Source organism: Hoplias malabaricus, chromosome 5, assembly GCF_029633855.1.
Source record: "Hoplias malabaricus isolate fHopMal1 chromosome 5, fHopMal1.hap1, whole genome shotgun sequence".
Classification (NCBI taxonomy): domain Eukaryota; kingdom Metazoa; phylum Chordata; class Actinopteri; order Characiformes; family Erythrinidae; genus Hoplias; species Hoplias malabaricus.
The window spans coordinates 36,398,079-36,420,336 of record NC_089804.1 but is presented as its reverse complement, the minus strand read 5'-3'; the positions used below and the strand labels follow the sequence as shown (position 1 = coordinate 36,420,336).

Sequence of the window (22,258 nt, the reverse complement as noted above, 5' to 3'; positions counted from 1 at the left end):
AATCAACAGCGATCCTGCACATGTCTTCTTGTACATAATAATGGCTGGGACCTCTCTAATATGAACTGATTTAAAGCATTTTTAAGGTCAAAACCTCTTCTCAAAAATAGATTTGATATCAATACAGTGTAATTCAGGCAACCATTTTGTTTAGTAACTTTTGAGTATATTCATTAAACTCTATATGGTTACTATCACCACTGCAGTAAACAATCCTGAATCTATCATTTTTCTAGAACAAAGCATTTCATAATAAATGACACTTTAAAAATGCATTAACATCTTGCCCCTTCAATTACTCAGATGTTTATGAAAATGAGTGTGATTTTTATTTCGTGTGTATGAGTGATTTATAGAAAACAGATGATATGCAGAAATGGTTCAGATTTATACCTGTATGTATGGTTTGGCTGCTGGGTTGATGAGCTCTGAATAGAAGCCCTTCTGCTCTATAGCGGGATATTTTCTCACTGGGGGGAGTCTGTTTCTCGAGGATGGTCTAGGTTTTCCAGATTTGAGATTACTGGGTGGGTGTGGCAGGAATACATAGTTTTGGAGCTTTTTTCCTGGTTCCATTTTCTCCTGTGTTTTAAATATATTAACAGATATAAATACACAATGAACAATCACTGCATCAGGAACACCATCCTTGTAGCTACACTCATTGTCCTTTTTATCATCTCAACTAACCATATAGAAGTCCTCTTTAGTTCTACAACTGCAGACTGTATTCCACCTGTTTCTCTGCATACTTTCATACCTGTTTGACCCCTCCCATCAAGGGTCAAAAGCATAACTGCTTCAAAAGTTAGACTTGGTGTAATAAATATTAAAATTGTACTATGTACCATTCATTCATTATCTGTAAGCGCTTATCCAATTCAGGGTCGCGGTGGGTCCAGAGTCTACCTGGAATCATTGGGCGCAAGGCAGGAATACACCCTGGAGGGGGCACCAGTCCTTCACAGGGCAACACACACACACACACACACACTTTTTGAGTCGCCAATCCACCTACTAATGTGTGTGTTTTTTGTTTTTTTTTGGACTGTGGGAGGAAACCGAAACACCCGGAGGAAACCCACGCAGACACAGGGAGAACACACCAACTCCTCACAGACAGTCACCCGGAGCGGGAATCGAACCCTCAACCTCCAGGACCCTGGAGCTGTGTGACTGCGATACTACATGCTGCACCACCGTAAAACTACTACAGTGACACTGACATGGTGGACTATTCACAGTCTAGAAGTTACAATTTAGGGGTTTAAAAGCTCCAGCAGTGCTGCTGTGTCTGATCCACTCATACCAGTAACACACACTAACACACAATGCCAGTGTCACAGCACTGTTGGAGTGCAGACGTCGTTATTTTTTTTAACTAAACAGCTTCATATGAAGTAATAACCCATTTAGTCAATTAACCTAAAGCACATTTAATTCAGACAGGCTCTTACTCGGTTAATACGTTTTCTCTGCGATACAGACAGCAGACACACTCAAAATAAAATTAAATGTGGACACTCTAAATTAACTGTCCTGGTTCATTAAAAGAGTATTAGTCAGACACACATTGTTCTTCTCCATTAACAGTTAAAGCATACCTTTATCCAGGAGCGAATAAAGGAGCTCTGAGTGTGTTATAAACTTCTTTCTTTTTCCAATCTCTGCGTCAAAGCGGTAACTACGGGACGCAGCAACTGTCACCAGGGAAAAACCATTTTAACCGAAAAATGGGGGTGGCTTCAGGACAACTCCATTTTCAATTGAACGAAGTTTATACCCCTATCGGCCAAAACATATTAATACCTTCTTTGTTTATACATTTACATTTTGTCCATTCTGTCAGCTCCAGGTGTACTTCAGACTCCTAAGGTTTCAGATGGTATTGTATCTGTTGCTCTGCATACATTGATAACCCCCTTTCTCCCTGTTCTTCACAGGACAGGACACATCCATAGCAGTGCAATTGTCGTCATGTTACTGTGTGTTGAGTTAATACAAGTGGATTCTGCAATCAGTTGTGCTGGAATTTTAAACCCACCAACCAAAAACATCCGGTCAATTTCCGGTGACCACTGATGAATGACTAAAACAAAACTATATCTGTAAGGTCTTATAAAAAATGTCTAACTGAGTTGTTAGTGTGTGGGCACAGTGTTAAGTAACTCCAGCTGCACTGCTGTGTCTGATCCACTTTTTTATTTTGTTTGTTTATATTTTTTTTCTTGTGTTAAGCTAGTGTAGTTTCGGCTGGCTTGTCATCAGGGTGAATGCATGTAACTTTCAAGGCAGTAATGATGGTTAATGTACATTACTAAGTGATTTCCTCCCATCTTCCTCACGTGAATGTGTTGAGGAGTCTGATCTTCGCCAACCCCCGGTGGTACTAAAAGTCGATCCCCACACTCTGAGGCCCAGAGGTCACAGGATCCAGGCCTAGTTCCTGTGGGAGATCACAGGCTTCACACACCTAATAACCCATTATCTCTCTCATCACTGGACTCCTGCACATCGTGCTGAGCGTGCTCAGTGAAGCTCAGTGAAGCTCGTGAACTCAGTCGTGTGTCTGAGCTCACATGTCACTCACAGCCAAGTGCATTAAGGTCAGACTCAGTCAAGGTCAAAGGTCAAGTATTTGTGTGAAACTCAAAATGGAGCACCTAATATGCTATTTTTAATTTAATCACTTTAAAGAAATGGAAAGGGACCTTTTCATAGGACTCTAGAGAAGTTAGACATGAAGGTTGAGCTGACAGGCCATAGACTCAAAACCTGCATGATTTTTATCTCAATTCACCTATACATAAAGTAACAATCTGTGACTTATGTCCTTGTTACTACTTTGAGTCATGTTGCCCTGCTGAAAAACAGACACAAGTTCCACTTGCAGAAAAAACATATGCAAAAATGATCAGTAATTTTAAACATGACTTATTCTTTTCCTGTTTCTGATACACAGTGCTGAGAGATTTTGAAGAGTTGTACTACATCACTGACATTTCTCTAAAGCCTAATGTTGACTTCAATTAGACTTTGGGGCAGATCTGTGCTGATCTGTAGAGAAAAACAGAGCAAGTCAATTATGATGGTATTATCTAAATCTGTAGACTTCAAACAGGGCTTCAGGCCAAGGCTATTAGTCATTAATTACTGACAGGTGTTTGTCCTTTTCACGATAAGATGTGTGTAGATGTGACTTGTGGGCCATGGCCATTTTTCTTCCAACAATACTTAGCACATTGCACCCCAACACTGGCAAAATAGAAGTTGCTGCTCAGCGCTCCCCTCCAAGCGTGTTAAGCTATAGTTGTGCTATTTCATGCAGGCAGGATATCTGTACAACAGGAAAAATCCCTGATATCTAGCTCCTCCCTAATGCCTTTGTTTTTTCTATTATATTGTGATAGACAGAAGCTAAACAAGATTTTAGCAATTCTGCGTGAGGGTGGGCTTCTTAGAACCAGCATTAATGTCTTAGAGGAGCCTCCTGTTTCTCTATGTTAACCTCTTGACCCATTCTGTCTGTCAGAAGAAATTGTCAATTCACTTGCAACAGCCAGGTCTTTATAGATCCCAAAGAAATGAACAAACACATAGTTCCCATCTCTCCATCCTTTTATTCATATGAAAGCCTATTCTTCCAGAATCCTTCACCCCTCTTTCTTCATTTTTACAGAGAATTGTGGCGGTTGTGGGGTCACGCCTCTTTGAGTGTGGCTCCTATTTTATGGTAATGAGAACAGCATGTGCTTCTAACTTTAGGCCCTCATGAAGCCCAGATGTGGCCTAGCATTTTAGGAGCGGGGGGATCAGAGGTAACTGTGAAAATAGAAGCCTGGAACAATATGAAGCTGGTAAACCCTCTCATCTATCAGCCTTTGAGTGCCTTACATACAGCTCTGTAAATCTACCCAGAAGGAATAATGGCAGTAGGGTGCTGTTAAAGGATGTGTGCGTGGCTTAAAGGAGCTTGCATGGGTCACCAATATCTGACGGTTAATGATAAACAGCTAAACACTATAAGGATGTCACGTGACTCAGTACCATAGAAATAAAGTTAGGGCAAATGTGTCTATTTTCATTGCTATGCTAAACCTGTGTTCTAATATTATCTCTATTAACCTCAATAGTCAGTTAATAAATTGCTAGTTCATGGATTTCACAGAGATATTATAGATAACTTTCACCTGGATCCCATTTAAGTCAATGACACTTATTTATCCATAGACGTTCCATAGATAGATAAAGAGGTGGTGAATCCACAAGCAAAGCAGTTGTTTCTAATAAAATCAAGCAAATCAAGTTTTACAACATGTTGAGGCTTTGAAACACAAATGAGCAGCTGTAGTCACAAAGGCTGCTCCATTGGCAAGTGTTTCAATAGCAACAGTGACTAAAGTGGCATCTGCTTTTAGATCTATGGGAATGAGATCAGAAACTGTGGTCAAAGCACACATTCAGTTACTGTGATGCCTGAGCATTAGGGCGAGATGTTGAGCAACTGTTCTTTGGGTAAACGAGAACAGCAGTGCAGTATGTGATCAGAATGTGTCAGCACCCATCTATTCCACATTAACCAGAAAGGGAAGTTACAGCTGAGGTTTACTGTACAAACCCCTTAGAAATATCTGAGAACTCAGTGGTGAAAACCACTAGGCACTGATCTACAGAGATGTGGAAAAGTTGATCAGATGAAACAAGTGAGTGACTTCACTTCAGTTCAAGAGAAAATTACAGCCAAAACATCCTTTTTCCATCTATGTAATATTGCTTGCCTTCTTCCTCTCTCTCTGTTAAGGCTGCTGAAACTCTGGTCCATGAATTCATCTCCTTCCATTTAGACTACTGTAATTCTCTCTTCATTGGCCTTCTTTTTAAGACCGTACACTCCCTTCAGTGTGTTCAAAACTCTACTGCTAACTCACTCCTGTTCTTCATCAGCTCCATTGTCTTGCTGAAAAGACACTGAAAAAACAAGTTGTCCAGCTGTCTCAGCCATTTCAATAACGTTTATATTTGGTTAAAAAGATGTCCCTAGTCTAAAATTGTATGAAATGTGGTAAACAGTCAGAAAACATATGTTTGTCTTGGGCTAAATTTGCACCAAATCAGACGGCCCAAACACAGCCAAACATTGCCCCAAACATCCAAACATTTGCATAGGATTGTGTGTTATATTTAATAATCCACATCAGTGTACTGAACAAATTATGCAGCCAGATGGTTTACGTTTGGACTTGTTTAAATAAATGTTAATGTTATTGTTAAGGCACTTATTAATCCACATCCTGTAAGAACAAATTAAGGAACGGCAACTCCAATTAGCCAAAGCATTTGGTTCTAGTAAAGCATTTCAATAAACTCAACAAATCAAGCTTTACAGCATGTGTAAGGCTTTGAAAAGACAAAAGACCCGGGCCTGTTGGCAGTTTCTGAGGACGTTTGTTGCTCTAAATTGAAGTCAAATAACAGGTGGAGCCTCATGCCTTTGTTCTTATTCATTCCAAACATTTCACAAACTGACAGAAGTGATTATTTTCCCTCTTTGGCTCAGTAACCATAAGCTAATGAGTTTAATGTGGAGCGTGAGTGGATTGTTCAAATACACTGGGCCTTTTCCCCTGAGCCCTGAGAGAAGGTTAAGTGTGGCTACCCTGGTATATGGCCATCGTCTCTCTGTGTTAATGAATGAAACCTGTAGACTATCAGGCCAGGGAGTGTCACCTTAGCTTTAAAATGGTGTGTGTTTTATGAGCGAATGTAAGAGAAGTGCAGGCCGAAAAGTGACCATTAACAGTGACCCTGAGACCCCTGAGAGGCCAGAGTGACCGAGAGGTCAGAGTGGACATCAGGCTTTAACCTGGCGAAAGAGAGAAAGGTTTAGATCATTAACTATTGAATGCAGACACTAGTCTCAGATGTGTCTAGACATATTTAATTTGAGTTGAACCCATTAAAACCTTGACTTAATGTGGGTTAATTTAAAACATGCAAAAAAATGTTAAAATATTAATAAATGATGAATAATATAAGATTATATAGATTATTATACTGTCATTTCAGTACATTTAGTTATTTTAAAACATTTTGTTATGAGATTTTTGTTGTGTATTTAAGACCAAGGACTAGCTTTTAAAGATTTCGGATTGAAACATATATGTTTGTTAAAACACACAGTTTAAAACGCAAAGTCCTTAAAATATGAAAGACTTTAAGGATCCTCAAGTGTGTTTTCCATTTATTTTTGAATAATGAAATTAATTTTAATATTTAAATCCAGTGTGTCTTCCCAGTTTTAGTCAGTGCCAAATGCAGGTAAATTGGTGAATTCTATTTCATATCAAACTATTCTCAATGACAGATTTTATGTTTAATGTTTGAATTAGTGGGGAACTAAAACATTGATGGAACATGCAAAAGTCTAGTCAAAAGTATTTTCCCCCACCATTGTGTGATCCTATAATGTACCATATGTACACGCCTCATTATTGTCTAAATTGCATTGATGTTCATTGTGCGTGAGTGAAGCTTTAACAAGCTCTGGGTTCTGGAGTAATAGAGCATTGAAAGGCACTGCAAACGCCCTTAGAATCAAAACATTCTTCTCAATTTGGCTCAGTTAAATCTAATTGTGTTGGAATTAAATGGATTTTGTGAGCGAGCACATGTGTGAGTGTTTATGATGGGTCGTTCTCTCAAGCACAAGCACACATGCAACTGTCCACACAGACACGCAACATGGCATCAGCTACTATATAAATGTGGGAAAACACTCTAAAACACACACGTGAACTATACAGAAAATGGGAGCCTAGACCAGGTCGACTACCAAAACTGGTTCAGATCAACAGCATTTTAGTCTTTTATCATTTATGAGAAGGGAGAAAATCAATCTCAACTCTGCGTCTCAAATCTGAATACGTCCACAGGTGTTTGCAATCAACCTTCAAGCACAACTCAATAATACGGGTCTGAAAGGATGTGGAGCTGCCTTTCCTGAGAAAAGAAAATAGACACAAAAGAAGAAAACCTGCTATTCAAACAAACATGCTGCTCAGAACATTCATTCCATTATCTGTAAGCGCTTATCCAATTCAGGGTCGCGGTGGGTCCAGAGCCTACCTGGAATCATTGGGCGCAAGGCAGGAATACACCCTGGAGGGGGCGCCAGTCATTCACAGGGCAACACACACTCACACATTCACTCACACCTATGGACACTTTTGAGTCGCCAATCCACCTACCAACGTGTGTTTTTGGACTGTGAGAGGAAACCGGAGCACCCGGAAGAAACCCACGCAGACACAGGGAGAACACACCAAACTTCTCACAGACAGCCACCCGGAGCGGGAACCAAACCCACAACCTCCTTGGAGCTGTGTGACTGCGACACTACCTGCTGCACCACCATGCCGCCCCTGCTCAGAACAATGGAATGAAATTAATTAATTATCTGACTTTTACACATCACTGTAAAATACAGTACTGAAAACAAAAAAAAACTCTCTCTCTCTCTCTCTCTCTCTCTCTCTCTCTCTCTCTCTTTCTCTCTCTCTCTCTCTCTCTCTCTCTCTCTCACACACACACACACAATATTTGGCCATTAAGCTTGTGTTTTCCATAGGGGCAGCAGCCTGTCACAGCTTCATCTGGACTCTATCAGCAGTGGTCAGTCTGACAGCTTAATCTGTGTCGTTCATTCTCTCAGATCAAAGCAGTGCACTCAACGCATTACCCTCAAAACATTTGCATGGGAGTCTCTCTCCCTCCCTCCCTCTCTCTCTCTCTCTCTCTCTCTCTCTCTCTCTCACACACACACACACACACATACATACACTCACAGTCATATACATAAATGCATATACAAGTGCATAAATTTAAAATATAGTAATGATGTTCCAGAATTGGTGAATGTTACATGAATCTATTTCGTGTTTACATTATTTTCTACATTGGTTAGAACTTCAGGAGCTGGACGGAAGGCCCAGTGTGGTTTTAAGCCCTAGTGAGGCCCCAAAAGAATTATACATCATCAATATTGTGACTTAACCACTAACACCCTCTGAGAGATGCTGTACAGTAAAGGCCTCATTTCCTTGCAGCAGAGGCTGAGGCTCCATCGTTTCTACCCTGTAACTGTAATGAGCTGCTGAAAACATTTACAGCATGAGGCCTGGCTGAATCCCAGCTGCTTTCTCTGCACAATAATACCACACAATTACCACCACTTCAGTTAAATCTTCAAATATGCTTCACTCTCAAACCAAAACGAGCTGCCATATTTAGAAACTGGCATGAACACACACACACATTTTATTGGAAAAAGCTTTAGAGCTTTTAAACTTGTTTCACCTGAAGACCAAATGGATGTCTGTTCATTTAAACATAATGTCACTGAACATTTCACATCATAAAGTTTCAAAGCAGAATTTAGAGCGGTAGGTTGGGTGTAGTATCTTTTATAATGATTTACATCTTTAAAAATACTCAGCAGCTCAACATACTTTGAGAAGAACTATAACTGACAGCTCAGTGATTCTGCACTGACTGGCATGAGAGGAGAAGGAGGAGGATCATTCTATTCATGCAAAACTATGAAGGACAGTTACGATCAAGGATGGCTGTGGCATCACCATGGATCTAAAGTGGGATCTCCCAAAGACAGAGCCAATGTGAGATGATTGCTATAAAGTAGTAGACTTTTGTGGATGATGTTCACCACACTGTACCAATCAGAAAGAAGAACTGTGGGAAAATAGGGGTATAGGCCTGTTCCATATGTTCCATATTCACCATCAAACCAACAAATAATTCATAAGATTTTTATGTACAAGCTGATGTTATTGAACTGTACACAAACCATTTTTCAACATACTGCTGACAGAAGAGACAGAGACCCACAGCTGGTCATATCTGTGGTTATCAGGACATCTTGTCTGAATCTCAAGTACACAGTACACACACACACACACACACACAACCTTTCAAATACCCTTGAGATGAACCTCCAAATCCCTCATCGCCTTTTATTTGCTGTCAAAAAGCACTGAACATCTCTAAATCAGATGGAAACATCTGGAATGTTGAATATTAACAGCTGATTTGCAATTGGTGGGATTACTGTGAGTGCCCATAAACAGTGTTTTCACACACTTGGCTTGTGAGCTTTGGAAGTAAGTGAGGAAGAGTGAGGGAAGATGAAGAATCTGGAGAGGAGCCAGGTGTCAGACAGAGTGCTGGAGAGATGGATGGAAAGCAGAAAATGCAGACAGGAGAACAAGATGGCTGCAGAAGAAATTAATGAAGAGCAGGTCTAGAAGGGAAGGAAATACAATTAGTTTAAAATTCAACACAGTGGGTGGTGTGATTTAGAAAAAAAAACGGTGAGGAAAATAAAGCTTTGAAGGATTTAGAAACATTTTCAGGTAGACACCATATAAATTGTTCTGTTCTTAAACAAACCACCTAAACCGTTGTCCTTCTTTAATATATTCTACAAATGTGGTCAATCAAACAAATTTTGTTTCTATAATTGGATACTTTGCCCTTGAGCTGTAAGGTTAATGTGGCTAACAAATATTTTCAGACGATATGAGGAAAGATCTCAGGACTTAAGTTTAAAAGCGCAAAAAAATGCTCTCTCATATTCTCTCAGACGAAAACAGCTTTGAAGAAGGTTTACCAGAACATTCCAGTCTTATTTTATTATCTATAAAGTTGGAAAACCACAGAGAGTGTGAAGTGTGTTGGGGAGTGTGCATAGGTCTGGAATGTGCTGAAGTTTCCTCAGGATCCAGCAGATCACTGAGATTAAGGTTTAGATGCTCATCTGATGTTAATTCAATTGCTGGTGTGCAATGCTTATTCAGTAGACATTAAGAGGAGTGCCATTTCCACCTGTGGAAACACACAGAGCCCAGTATTAATAAAGGATTTATATTATAAGAGTCAAGGGGTACCCGAGGAATATTTGAATGCTAGCCCTATTTTACTTTTAGTTTCAGGTAGAAATATGAAATTATGTAGAAATTATTTTATAAAATATAATTTATGTTTAAATATCATTTATCTTGACAATAAAATTGACTAAATAAATAAAAAACCGTGCCTTCTTTGGACACAAGCCAATCAGAGTTTACTAATCGCTCCCTGACCTATTAGATTAAAGGAGAGCGTTTCGGGGCGTGGCATCCGACCAACGCAGGGGCAGAAACAAAAACAAAACCTCATTGTGGACCAGCAGCACAGAGAGGGTCGAACCACCTGCGGTTTTGTTTTTGAGAGGAACTGATTTAAAAAATCCGTAAATGAACGTAAACCGGATTATACGGGTTTATAAAGTGAAGCGTGTTTTGTGGGGGATCGAGGCTTTGAGACAGGTGTTTGAGAGAGAGAGAGAGAGATAGCGGGATAGCGGGATAGAAACTGAGGAAGTGGTAAGACAGAAGGAGTGGAGAAAGAGAGGGAACGGTTGTTTTATGAGATTGATAACAAGAAGCTGATAACAAGAGAATGAGAAAGGAATGGACCCGCGGACGGTGTGCTGTTGGAAGCCGGTCTCTGAGCTCCTGTGAGGGTGATGAAGGTGATTTTGTCCGCGGAGAGTCGCAGCAGTCTCAGAAATGAAGAGTACGGCTTTGCTGATGGTCACTGTGGCCTCCGTCCTCCAATGTGTCACAGGTGAGAGATAAAGAGGGACTGAGTGGACAGGTGCGGTCCATTCAAGGACCAACATTTTATATTTTCTTGTTTTATTTGTGCTCAGAATACATCAAATCCCTGCTGGATAAGACTTGTGTGTTGTGTTTTTGTGTTGTTTCTTTAATGTAATTTGTAATGGTGTTAAGTGATAAGAGGAGAGGCAGGGCCATATTTCCCACCCTAAGGAATGTCATAAATGTAAGGTAAAGTAGTCCAGTAGGGCTCCTTGTTTTCAATGACCTGGCCTGACTCAATGAGCCTTTCATTGTGTTAAATCAAATGCACTGATGATGAAATGTAACAGATCTTTGTGATGGCAGGGGTTTATTCAGGAAATGAGAGGAATAAGTGGAGACAAGACTTTTTAATTTCTGGACCAGGAGTTCATAATGAAAAATAAGTAACTGCAGGTGTTGGAATTGATTGTGACAGAATTAGTTTAAATGCTGCTGTAACCCGTGTCCTGTGTTTACTTCTGGAGCCTTTCATTCGCAGCCAAGTCAACTAACTGTGTGTTTTGTCCGGTTACTGTCAATTGCATAATCCCTGGACCACATTCAACCAGACCCTGCCGAGGGGCACAGAGGCAGCCAGCCGGCAGCAGGCGTGCGGGCAGTGGCTTAAGTTCCAACACAGTGCCATTAGGCCCGGTCTTGCCCGTACAGTATTTAAAATTGTCAGGATTCTGTGCACTTTTTACCGATTTTTAACTTTTTATTCCTTGCAGAATCCTAGTCCTAGCATTAACATTAACATCCTTCTCCTAGGCAGCACGGTGGTGCAGCAGGTAGTGTCGCAGTCACACAGCTCCAGGGACCTGGAGGTTGTGGGTTCGATTCCCGCTCCGGGTGACTGTCTGTGAGGAGTTGGTGTGTTCTCCCTGTGTCAGTGTGGGTTTCCTCCAGGTGCTCTGGTTTCCTAGTCCAAAAACACATGTTGGTAGGTGAATTGGCGACTCAAAAGTGTCCGTAGGTGTGTGTGTGTTGCCCTGTGAAGGACTGGCGCCCCCTCCAGGGTGTGTTCCCGCCTTGCGCCCAATGGTTCCAGGTAGGCTCTGAACCCACCGTGACCCTGATAAGCGGTTACAGAATGAATGAATCCCTCTCCTACCAATATCTCAAGGTAGAGCTCCAGGATATGGAGAATGTGAGTGGACCTCCAAAGTAGTGCCCATCATTGAGAGAAAAGAGAAAATCAAGCTTCACTCTCACTTCGGAACTGAAATATCCAATGAGTTTGTGTCTAATACTAAAATACAACTTAAGGGAGAGTCTGGATGTGTAGCTGTCAATAAGTTGAAAGGGAATGGATACAAAAGAAGAAAATTGGACTAGACTTGACTTTTGTACAGTGCTATATATGTGCTCATATCAGTAATGTTAACCACCATTATTACCCTGCACAGATGGTCTTTTCGTGACTGAGTTACTGCACCATTTTCTGGTTGTCAAACACAGGGCTACGATAATGCAGAGCCTGAATGTTTCAACTCGTTTAAAATTTCAGAACTACTGTTTTTCATCTAAAGTAAAAGCCACCCTCTATTTGATGTTTTATCTTAACATCAATCATTCTTGTGTGTTTTCTCCCCACGTCCTTCTTGTTTTCCACCTCTCTCATTTCCTTTTCTTTCTGTTTCCATGTCACGCACCCCCTCACCATCTGTATCCTTCTCTTTCTATCACAATTTCACTCCCTCTCTTATTTTCTCCTTCCATCTCAATCTATTTTCTTCCACCTGCCTCCTCAACAATCCTCCCACTCAATATACCTTATTCTTTCCTCACTTTCTCTCCATCTCACTTATGCCCCCACCCCCCCAGGCTCCAGATGTGCCAGCCGTTCCTGTAGTCCTCCTGTGGGTGATCTGACGAGCGGCCGGATGCTCAGGACCCTCCACACCAGCTCATCCCACCCGCCCATTCTGATGGTGGATGACCCCTTCATGCACCCTGATACTTGGTGGTCTTCAGGGGCTGGGACAGGGGGCCAGGAGGAGATCCGTCTGGACCTGGGGGGTCGTTTTTGTCTGACGCACGTGGTCATGGTGTTCCGCTCACCACGTCCAGCCGCGATGAGTCTTGAGCGCTCACAGGATTTCGGGCGCTCCTGGGAGACACTGAAACATTTTGCGCATAACTGCAGCTCCACCTTTGGGATGCCTGATGATGTTAGCCAGCAGGGGGCACTCTGCACATCCCGATACTCCAGAACCACGCCCTGCTCGGGAGGAGAGGTGAAGAGAGATGGGGCTGTGGGCTGTGTCCCAATTCTGTAATGAATAATGATAGAAGTAAATTTTAGCTGGATTTGCAGTTCTATCCATAATGGACCCATGTTTTTAACTCTTTCAGTCAGAAAAAAAGAAGCAAATTGGCATAGGGAACCTAGATAGTCGGCTACCTTGGTAACTTTAGCTTTTGACTTCTTGTTCTCCTCGGAATAATCCATTCTCTCCTTAGTTATGGTGATTTAAAGTCTGGAGGCTACAATATTTCCATGCAGCTAATTATTTTATTGCATCCTTGTATGTTTCTTCATTGTGGGATATAAAAGACAGTAGGAATTGTCCGAATCTCATTCTCAATCTATTCCCCCGGCCCAGGTTATTTTCCGATCTATGGCTCAAGGCAGTGGGATGAATGACCCTTACAGCCCCGAAGCTCTGTCCTTACTGACCCTCACTAATCTGCGTGTTCGTCTCCTGAAGCCTCAGCACTGTCCCACCTCTTCAGCAATCTCCAAGAGCCCCCAGGGTGCTCCACAACACACAAACAGCCTCAGATTGTCCTCTAATGTCCTTTTCCAGTCACTACACAGCTCTAAAGATGAGGCAGGTTCTGACTCATATGCCATCTACTCACTCCAAGCTCGAGGAACCTGCCTCTGCCACGGACATGCTGAACTCTGCCTGCCCACTGGGGAAGGACAGGACACACGGAGCAGCAATGTGGTGAGAGAGTGAGGATATTGAACATTATTTTCTCTCTGATTCTGGGGTCAGGTCAGTTCCACATCTGTCATATCAGTGCTGGGCCACTTTGAACTATGCCTGTAATGCCTTCCTGTGACTGGGAGAATGAGAGTTGTGAATGATTGTGTTGTAATATCATGAATGACTTTGTATGAATACATTGCATTATTTGTTTGAGGGCAGTAAAGATAAAGAAGCCAAAGTCTTTGTTTAATTACATTAACAATTAGCTTTTGCAGGTGGATGCTGAGAAACTATGATCTGCTGTGTTGTGGTGAGCGCTGATGAGAATCGTGTGTGTGTGTGTGTGTGCATTATTGTGTTTGTGATGTTGTTCTGTTTGTTTGTCTTCCTTTGTGTTTTGTGATGTTAACAGGTGCAGGGCAGGTGTGTTTGTGCTCACCACACGGCAGGTGTTCACTGTGAGAGGTGCGCTCCTCTCTATAACGATCGTCCCTGGAGAGCAGCCAATGGCAGCAGCGGAGAACCAAACCCCTGTCAGAGTGAGTGTTTATACTGTTTATTACACTTTTGTAACGGCTTCATCCCAGTCAGTGTTGTGGAAGATACAGAGCCTACTCAGAACCTGGTGACTGTCTGTGGGAAGTGTGGTGTGTTCTCCCTGTGTCTGCGTGGGTTTCCTCCAGGTGCTCCAAAAACACACGTTGGTAGGTGGATTAGTGACTCAAAAGTGTCCGTAGCTGTGAGTGAATGTGTGTGTGTGTGTGTGTGTGTGTGTGTATGTTGCCCTGTGAAGGACTGGCGCCCCCTCCAGGGTGTATTCCCGCTTTGCGCCCAATGATTCCAGGTAGGCTCTGGACCCACCGCGACCCTGAACTGGATAAGCGGTTACAGATAATGAATGAATGTTTGTTCCTCCTGTTAGACTGGACTCCCCTGTCATACAATGATGCCTAGCTTGCATCAGACAACCCTAGCACATCCAGCTAATTATTGTCAAGTTGCCGCTAACCCATACATACAAAGAGAACTCTAACTGTCCAGATCTGCTATGTCAATCCGTTATTTTTGTCCGATTATCTGATTATTCAATGGGGATATCATATACTTCTCTTACAGCTCTACTGGTTTAGTAAGTGTAAATGTAAAATCTCGTTCAATTCCCTTAATGAAATTACTGTATTCTCTCTCTCTAGAATGTGAATGTAATGGTCATGCTACAAGCTGTCATTTTTCTGAGAGAGTGTGGCGCTCCACCCGGGGTCTCAGTGGAGGAGTGTGTGAGAATTGTCAGCATGACACGGTGGGCCGCAGGTGCCAGCGCTGTCGCCCGGGATACCACCGCCATCCAGCAAGGCCCTCAAGCTCTCCACACACATGTACACGTAAGAGACTTGGAAGAGGATGTGCTTCAGAACAAAGGATGCTGCAGGAAATACCAGCTGAACTGTACTCAAGTTTAGATTTAGCATCAAGCATCCCTAGAATCTTTAGTCTTTAGTCCTAAAGTCTTTGAGGTTTATAAACTAGAGTTATTATAGTTGGCTTGCTATAATACATAATAAATCCAATTGCATAATTGTGAGGTGGCACGGTGGCGCAGCAGGTATTGTTGCAGTCACACAGCTCCAGGGACCTGGAGTGGGTTCGATTCCTGCTCCGGGTGACTGTCTGTGAGGAGTTGGTGTGTTGGTGTTAATTGGATAAGGGTTACAGATAATGAATGAATGAATTAATACATAATTGTGGTTCCACAGTGGATTCCATATTTGTTCATGTTAAAGTGTGTACTGTTAGATTTACATCTGTATTTCTGAATTTTCTCAACGTGTGATGGACTAACAGCACAGATAGCAGTAGTGAGAACATGCAGCTAATACGTGAGCAGCAACTATGGACAGTGGGCGTCTAAGGATTGTTTCTATTAGTCTGAATATCAAGGAATGTTTGTGTGTTTGTTAGATTACGTCTGGTAATCCTGCTTAATTTTTATTCCAATAATTACAAATGCCCTGCGAAGGACTGGCGTCCCTTCCTGCGTGTGTTCACACTTTGCATCCAGTGATTCCGGATAGACTCAGGACCCGCTGCAACCCATAACTGGATCAGCAGTTACAGACAATAAACTAAAAAACGAATAATTACAAAGTTATGGCATTTGTGTCTCCCCCTGCTGGTAACAGATTAACACTTCGTTGTCCTTACTAAAATAAACACAAATCAATTTTAAACAGTTCACTTACATGGGTGTGACATTTTTCTCTCTGGGTGATTCAGAGGGTTCTGAAAATATTAGAGCACAGTTTTTAACCACCATCACTAACAGGCCTTTTAAACGCATGTAGTTTTCCCACAATTTCACAAAACCTTCTACTCATGGCAGTGCCTCTCTCCTGCAGGGTGCTGGTGTGATCCGGTGGGATCGGTGCAATCAGTGTCTGGCACAGAGGGTTTATGGTGTCACCCGAGGAGTGGTCATTGTGTGTGTAAAAGCGGCGTTGGAGGAACCAGCTGCAGTCACTGTCTTCCTGGAAACTGGGGCTTTGGAGCAGATGGCTGCCGGCCTTGCCTCTGTCCTTTAACGTGTGACCCCATCACAGGACACTGCTTAGACAGGTCAGAGCTGGCTTCAACACACACAAAGGTTATGGAACATTGCTTTGACTGCATTCAGCTGGGAGAGGATTAGTTCTGGACCACAACTTAGATGCCAGCCCAATTCATCCCAAGGATATTGGACACATCTCCATCCCTCCAGATATATCAGCATCTGCTGCACAACCCAATACAAGCAGGGGGCTTTATACACCTCTGTAGATGCTCTGGAGTGTCCCATTGTACTGGTCAATGCTTTTTTTATATAGAGATTACACAAAATCTGTGTACAGCTGAATGCCTGTGTCTGCACTGAGTTCACCTTAAATTAGATACATTCACTAATTAGGGATCTGTGTAACATGGTAAAAAGAGATGGACTAGTGAATGCCACTATCTTTTGATCCACTCTCTTTGTGTTTGTGTGGTGTCTTCTTTCTCTTTTACAGCAAAGTCAATGGTGAGTTTTATAATGTCCCCATTGGAGGGAAAGTTCCTGACCTGACCCACTTTCTGCCACACGATGAGGACAAGGCATGGTCCAAGGAGCTTGCTGTCTCTGCTCTGCATTACACAGGTGAGCTAACAGCACTGCATACCTGCTAATAATGCACTGCAGATACAAACATAAATAAAATGTAGGTTCATCAACAAAAGCAGTGGGGTGTTGTTAGTGGATGAGGTTGTTTAAAGCCACTCCCTCCACAGTGTTCCTATGCTTTAAAATAAAATTTGATGTAGTTAGCAAAAAGGTTACCCTTGTGAACAAACTCTCTCTGTGGTTGTAATGTTTCTCTGAAGGGAAATGTAGCTGCAAAGAGAAGAAGTTGAAGGGTGTGTCCGACCTGTGTAAGATGAAACATTCTTATGGTAATGATAACGTGCTATCATTTATCCCTGTATTAACTCTTTCAAGACGAATCATGATTTATATAGTATTATAAGTGTAAATAAAAATGAAAACGTGTTTGTGTGTCCCTGTTGCTGTAGTGATGAAGGCAAGTGTGCTGTCAGCTCATGATAAAGGTAGTCATGCAGTGGTGCATGTGAAAGTGAGGAAGGTCCTGCGCTCAGGGGTCCTGTCTCTCTCTCTGGGCACCCACAGCCTGTTCCCACTCTCTTGGACCCGCCGTGGCTGCACCTGCCCTGTCCTCAACCCAGGTACTGACCAGACCACACAGATCTATTTCATTCAGTTTCGTTTATCATATGTCCAGGGATACAATGACCTTTTTAAGCCACAGACTTAAGGGTGATCTGTGGGAAAAAATTTCAAAAGACACATGTGCGGCATGGTGGTGCAGCAGGACGTGTCGCAGTCACACAGCTCCAGGGACCTGGAGGTTGTGGGTTCAATTCCCGCTCCGGGTGACTGTCTGTAAGGAGTTGGTGTGTTCTCCCTGTGTCTGTGTGGGTTTCCTCCGGGTGACTGTCTGTGAGGAGTGTGGTGTGTTCTCCCTGTGTCTGCGTGGGTTTCCTCCCACAGTCCAAAAACACACTCAAAAATGTCCGTGTGTGTTGCCCTGTGAAGGACTGGCGCCCCCTCCAGGGTGTATTCCTGCCTGGCGCCCAATGGTTCGCCTCACAGACAGTCACCCGGTGCGGGAATCGAACCCACAACCTCCAGGCCCCTAGAGCTGTGTGACTGCGACACTACCTGCTGCGCCACCGTGCCACAATAGAGCATAATTAGTTAATTTAAATTGGACTGCAGTATAGTTCATTATGGAAAAGGGAAGCGGAAACATCAAAAATATTCTTGCCATTTTTTAAATGTGGCTCAACTAGTGTTCAAACCTCAGAAAAACAAATGTTGAACACATTTAATTCAATAACTATGTAATTACCTAACAGACATAATGAAGTTATGTCCCTGTCTCTCCTCCAGGGGGTGACTACTTACTGGCAGGCCCAGAAGATACCGAATCAGGCAGGCTGCTGGTCACTATGCAGAGTCTGGTGGTCCCATGGACCCCCAGGCTTGGATTCCTAGTCTCGGAAGCTGTAAGGCAGGGATGCTTATGAGGATGCTTTTTTCAAAGCCTGGACATCAAACTCACAGAGGACTCCCAAGCTAAACTATGACAAGTATAAGAAGCTTGGGCAGTTTGTGCAAGTATGAGCATATTAAAGTAAGTTTCAGGGGACTGAGCTTTTCAGTACAGAACTCTAAGCTGGAGACTTCAGTGAGATCTGGACCAACTACACTTGCCTGGCTTCATGGGTTTCCACAGGTAAACCAATTAGCTAGGACCCTCTCAATCTCACAGTTCTGCCAAGCCGGGAGTGCAAAGGGAGCACAAGCTTCCTTTGAGACATGGGAAGCCAGTGTTAGAGTGGGGAGGTGAAAGGGAATGAAACCCCAAGACAGAAGAGATGGGGGCTTGAGTCGGTGACTGAAGACTGGTAGGAAAAACAATAACAAAACTGACTGAACTACAATTGTGAACATTAATACAGTCAACGAATAAAACTGTTCATTTCCAACTTCACCTGAACCACAGACATAACTCATTTTCCCCCCTTTATTCACATCATTCTGAGTGATAAAACATCGCATTAAGGCTTTGCAACACTCTAGACTCTTTACATTGGTAGAATGTATCAATAAACAGGTAAACAGCAGTGTTCATAAAACATCTCAGGGTCAGAACCCATAGACTGGCAATTGCATTAATTTAATAATTTGCTGAGAACGCCAAAGCAAGAAAACTCAGACGTGAAATTCAATGATTTGAAATTCTGAACACAGTGATGATGGTACTAGAATTGAGGCTGGGACGATATAGGAAACGAACCAAAGCACACACAAAAGCAAACATTTCAGACACTCAGCAGGTGCCACCCCAAGTGATTATGATTCATAATTAAAAAGGTAAGTCCATCAATGTTTTCCATTTTTTCATAATTCAGTGGTTGAGATGGAAAAATGATTAACGATAGAGAAACATATTATAGTGAAAAATAGTTCAAAAATGATTTGAATGGCTACTTGATTTGGAATAATTCAATAGGGAAATCACAATGTAACAATTATTTCACCCACCCATTTTAGCCCATGCATCTTTCAAAACTACCATCTAAAACAGCATCTCTATATATATCAAATTCTTTACAATAAATGTAATAATCCTCTGTAATTTTAGGTAAGGCTTTCAACAGAGTATCCTTATACACTAACACATTTAGGACTGGACATGTTTTAACCTTTTATACCACAGATATATAAACAAAATCTTTGTTTGTTGTCACACCCAGTCAGAATCTGTAATGGCTCCTTATTCCCTACTTAGTGAACCACAGTGGTCATGATGTAATGAAGATATTTGGGATTCAGAGAATACCATAAGTCACAAATATTATGGAATATCAGTCAATCAATGTATTGGTTGGACTCTAATTCAGACGCAGAAAATCATGTGTTTTTCTTTTGACCTATTGTTAATACCTTAGGAAAATGTTTATAAATTCACCTCTATTAAAAAGCTAATTTAGGTAGATGGGAGGCTTTATTAGGACAGCAACAGTAACCTTAAGATATTTCGGAGTACAAGCTCTCTAAAGTAAAGAGAATAAGCTTAAGTACAAAAATAAGCTTGGGACTGACAGGTGGAGCAGGCTACAATGAGGACAATGTGAACAGAAAAGCAAAGCTAATTTACTAGTGACATTCAGCTGGAAAATGGTGAAAAAATCAGTGCATACGTAATCCCTTTTACATCAGCATTGATTAACAGAAACCAAAACTGTTCAGCAGGAGCATATTCAATGTCCTTCTTGTGGCTCTTGCTCATTCCTACAGTGTATATCTCACACCTCAAGCTGTGGGCAAGACTTTATGGGCAAGACTTTAAAGTTTCTCAGCTGCTTCTTCCTCTCTTTGTGTCCTGAGAGTTTGTAGAGGAATTTGGTTCAGTGTCAGTTTTGTTAAACTCTCTGTGGAGCTGTGATTAAGATCCAAAAGCTAAAAGTTACATTTTCTGTGATATTAACTCGTAGCCTGGTTTTCCACTCCAGCTGATCCTTCCCCTGGAGCAGAAACAGAGTCAGAGTTGGTGTGTTGTGACTCAGTGGACACTGCCTCTGCTCCTCCAGATGGGGCGCTCTCATTGTCGTCCTCCTGTGGGTAGAGTTCAGGGTATTTCTGCATGCACTCCTGCATGCTGCGAAAGTAATCCACACACTCAGAGCCTTTCACCTCCTCTTTGCTGTAGTGAAAGCAGGAGAAGGCATCTTTAAACTGCTGACCACACGGACCACTGGCCATTCCCCCCAGACATGGACAGTTCCAGTTAATGTCCCCATTTGGCAGAATGAGACCTGGGGGTGGGGGCGGATTAAAGTCATGTTAAAACACAATTGCCTTTTTTTGTCAAGATTTTAAAGCAGGTTGATTAAAGAAATATCTACTACAAAAAAAGTAAAAATGTGAGCAAGTATCGTATCATATTGTCCTAGTATTGTACCATATTGTGATGAACTAACCGTGATCCTCATAAGGGTCATTGGGATCATCTTCTACAAGCTCGGCGTTACTTGGCGCCTCATGGTCTTCCTTCGTCACAAAGATGATGCGATCTTTACCTGTAACAAAAAAGAAATAAGATTCATTTAATCCATGCCAGTGCAAACCCTAACCAGCACTACAGGTGAATTTATGATCAGTGACGAAGTGTCAGGATTAGTTAAGATTCATGCACTCCTTCAGAATGACTGCCATTATGTGCTTTTAACAATTGTAATCCCAAACACATATCGGGCTCTTGAACAGTCCACTCTTCTCATATCACCAGCAGTTTATTTGTTGATTTGCAGGTTCTTATTTTGTGCATTTTCCTTTTTATCCATAAGACCTTCGGGACAGATGTTCATCTTTTCAGACCCAATGCACTTGGTTGGTGACTTTCTGTTGCTTCTCAAACATGGGAGTCCCATTTCCTATATATTTTATATCTTCTCTGTATCATTTCTTGAACACTTGGTGGTTCCTTCTGCTTACAATTTTAGTCTACTGAAATATTTTTAACTATCTATACATATTACTGGTGGTTTTAAAGGAAATAAAAGCCATAAGTGCTAAGTAAAATGTTCCAGGATCTCCAAAATATCTATTACGTAAGCAGTAAACTTCAAAATCATACAGAAAGTTATTAAAGTTTGACCCAAGGGCCTGTAGAAGAACCTTTGCTCACTTTCCCACTAAATTTCAAGAGATGGCAGTTAAGGGAATATACTGAACCAGCTGATGTTATAAGGCCAAGCAATAGTTACTAATAACAGCAAAATCCACAATGAAAAATGAACTTTTAAGGCCAGGAGAAGTGTCTGTGTGTAATGGAGCCAGTCACCGTTATAACATTAACACATGGCAGCAGCAGGAGCTCAGGCTAAGGCTCAATGACATTGAGAGAAAAGAGTAGGTTTTCACTGATTTAAACACAAACTCTTCACTAAAGCCCACCTTCCTCTTTGCAGTAGGACATGTTTCCAGCGCAGACAGCCGCCGAGACGCGCAAACTCCCTCTTTATTCGCTGTTTATTCTCAGTTTACTGTGTTTAATCCTGAACCGGCTCCTGCTCACATCTGCAAGGCACCTCGCTCTATGGCCGACAGATTTTCAAAATAAAAGTCTCCCCTCAAACCGGAGGGATCGTTTACCCATACATGTCTGGGCCTCGTCCAAAACCGCATACTACAATACTAGTTTACTAAATTGTATACAAAACCTAGTACACTCCAATTAGAAGCTCATTAATTTGTGTAGTGCATTTAGAATGACAATTTGTGGGTTTTTTATAGAAAGGAAATTTTGATTTTTCATTCATTCATTCTCTGTAGCACTTTCCCAAGTCTTGGGAAGAAACTCAAGAACTCGAAAGAAACCCACACATACCACATTCTTGAGGACTGAACCCAAAATCCCCAAATCCCCAACCTGTGTGAGTGCAGCCACACAAAACACATTTTTAATTTTAATTTTGTACAAATGCATGTAATTAGGCGATTTCCCCAGTGTAATTTAT

The 22,258-nt window shown here is 41.9% G+C and overlaps 3 protein-coding genes across 4 annotated transcripts in view; 1 reads left to right on the top strand and 2 right to left on the bottom strand.

Annotated features, from left to right (window-relative positions):
• dnah1 (dynein, axonemal, heavy chain 1) overlaps nt 1-1,651 on the bottom strand; it is a 36,875-nt gene extending 35,224 nt beyond the window's left edge. Inside the window, exons 1-2 of the mRNA XM_066670989.1 lie at nt 1,605-1,651; nt 394-582 (exon numbers count right to left, since the gene is read on the bottom strand). Coding sequence (XP_066527086.1) covers nt 394-576 — 183 coding nt within the window. The 5' untranslated portion in view covers nt 577-582; nt 1,605-1,651. The remainder of the gene's footprint in view (nt 1-393; nt 583-1,604) is intronic.
• Nucleotides 1,652-10,217: 8,566 nt separating this feature from the next.
• Nucleotides 10,218-18,810, top strand: si:dkey-202e22.2 (netrin-4). 2 transcript variants are annotated; one of them, XM_066673213.1, is made up of 10 exons: nt 10,218-10,683; nt 12,528-12,940; nt 13,310-13,657; nt 14,055-14,181; nt 14,836-15,024; nt 16,039-16,255; nt 16,684-16,811; nt 17,036-17,083; nt 17,225-17,395; nt 18,123-18,810. In XM_066673213.1, the coding sequence occupies exons 1-10, from the start codon at nt 10,626-10,628 to the stop codon at nt 18,257-18,259; spliced, it is 1,836 nt and encodes a 611-aa protein (XP_066529310.1). In that variant the 5' UTR covers nt 10,218-10,625; the 3' UTR covers nt 18,260-18,810. The 2 variants fall into 2 exon arrangements, with proteins under 2 accessions (XP_066529310.1, XP_066529309.1); XM_066673212.1 differs by having other exon boundaries at nt 17,036-17,104; nt 18,123-18,808.
• On the bottom strand, nt 18,760-21,865 carry chchd4a (coiled-coil-helix-coiled-coil-helix domain containing 4a). Its single transcript, XM_066673215.1, has 3 exons — nt 21,696-21,865; nt 20,720-20,818; nt 18,760-20,554 (listed from the first exon to the last, which is right to left on the bottom strand). The coding sequence occupies exons 1-3, from the start codon at nt 21,715-21,717 to the stop codon at nt 20,223-20,225; spliced, it is 453 nt and encodes a 150-aa protein (XP_066529312.1). The 5' UTR covers nt 21,718-21,865; the 3' UTR covers nt 18,760-20,222.
• Nucleotides 21,866-22,258: the final 393 nt, after the last annotated feature.

Coding starts and splice junctions, on each gene's coding strand:
- si:dkey-202e22.2 (XM_066673212.1), top strand. CDS start 10,626: ATGAAGAGTACGGCTTTGCTGATGGTCACTGTGGCCTCCGTCCTCCAA. Junction 14,182..14,835: donor AGAACCAAACCCCTGTCAGA/GTGAGTGTTTAT, acceptor CTCTCTCTCTAG/AATGTGAATGTAATGGTCAT. Junction 16,812..17,035: donor CTCTGCTCTGCATTACACAG/GTGAGCTAACAG, acceptor GTTTCTCTGAAG/GGAAATGTAGCTGCAAAGAG.
- chchd4a (XM_066673215.1), bottom strand. CDS start 21,717: ATGTCCTACTGCAAAGAGGAAG. Junction 20,819..21,695: donor GTCCTACTGCAAAGAGGAAG/GTGGGCTTTAGT, acceptor TTTTTGTTACAG/GTAAAGATCGCATCATCTTT. Junction 20,555..20,719: donor TGACCCTTATGAGGATCACG/GTTAGTTCATCA, acceptor CCCCACCCCCAG/GTCTCATTCTGCCAAATGGG.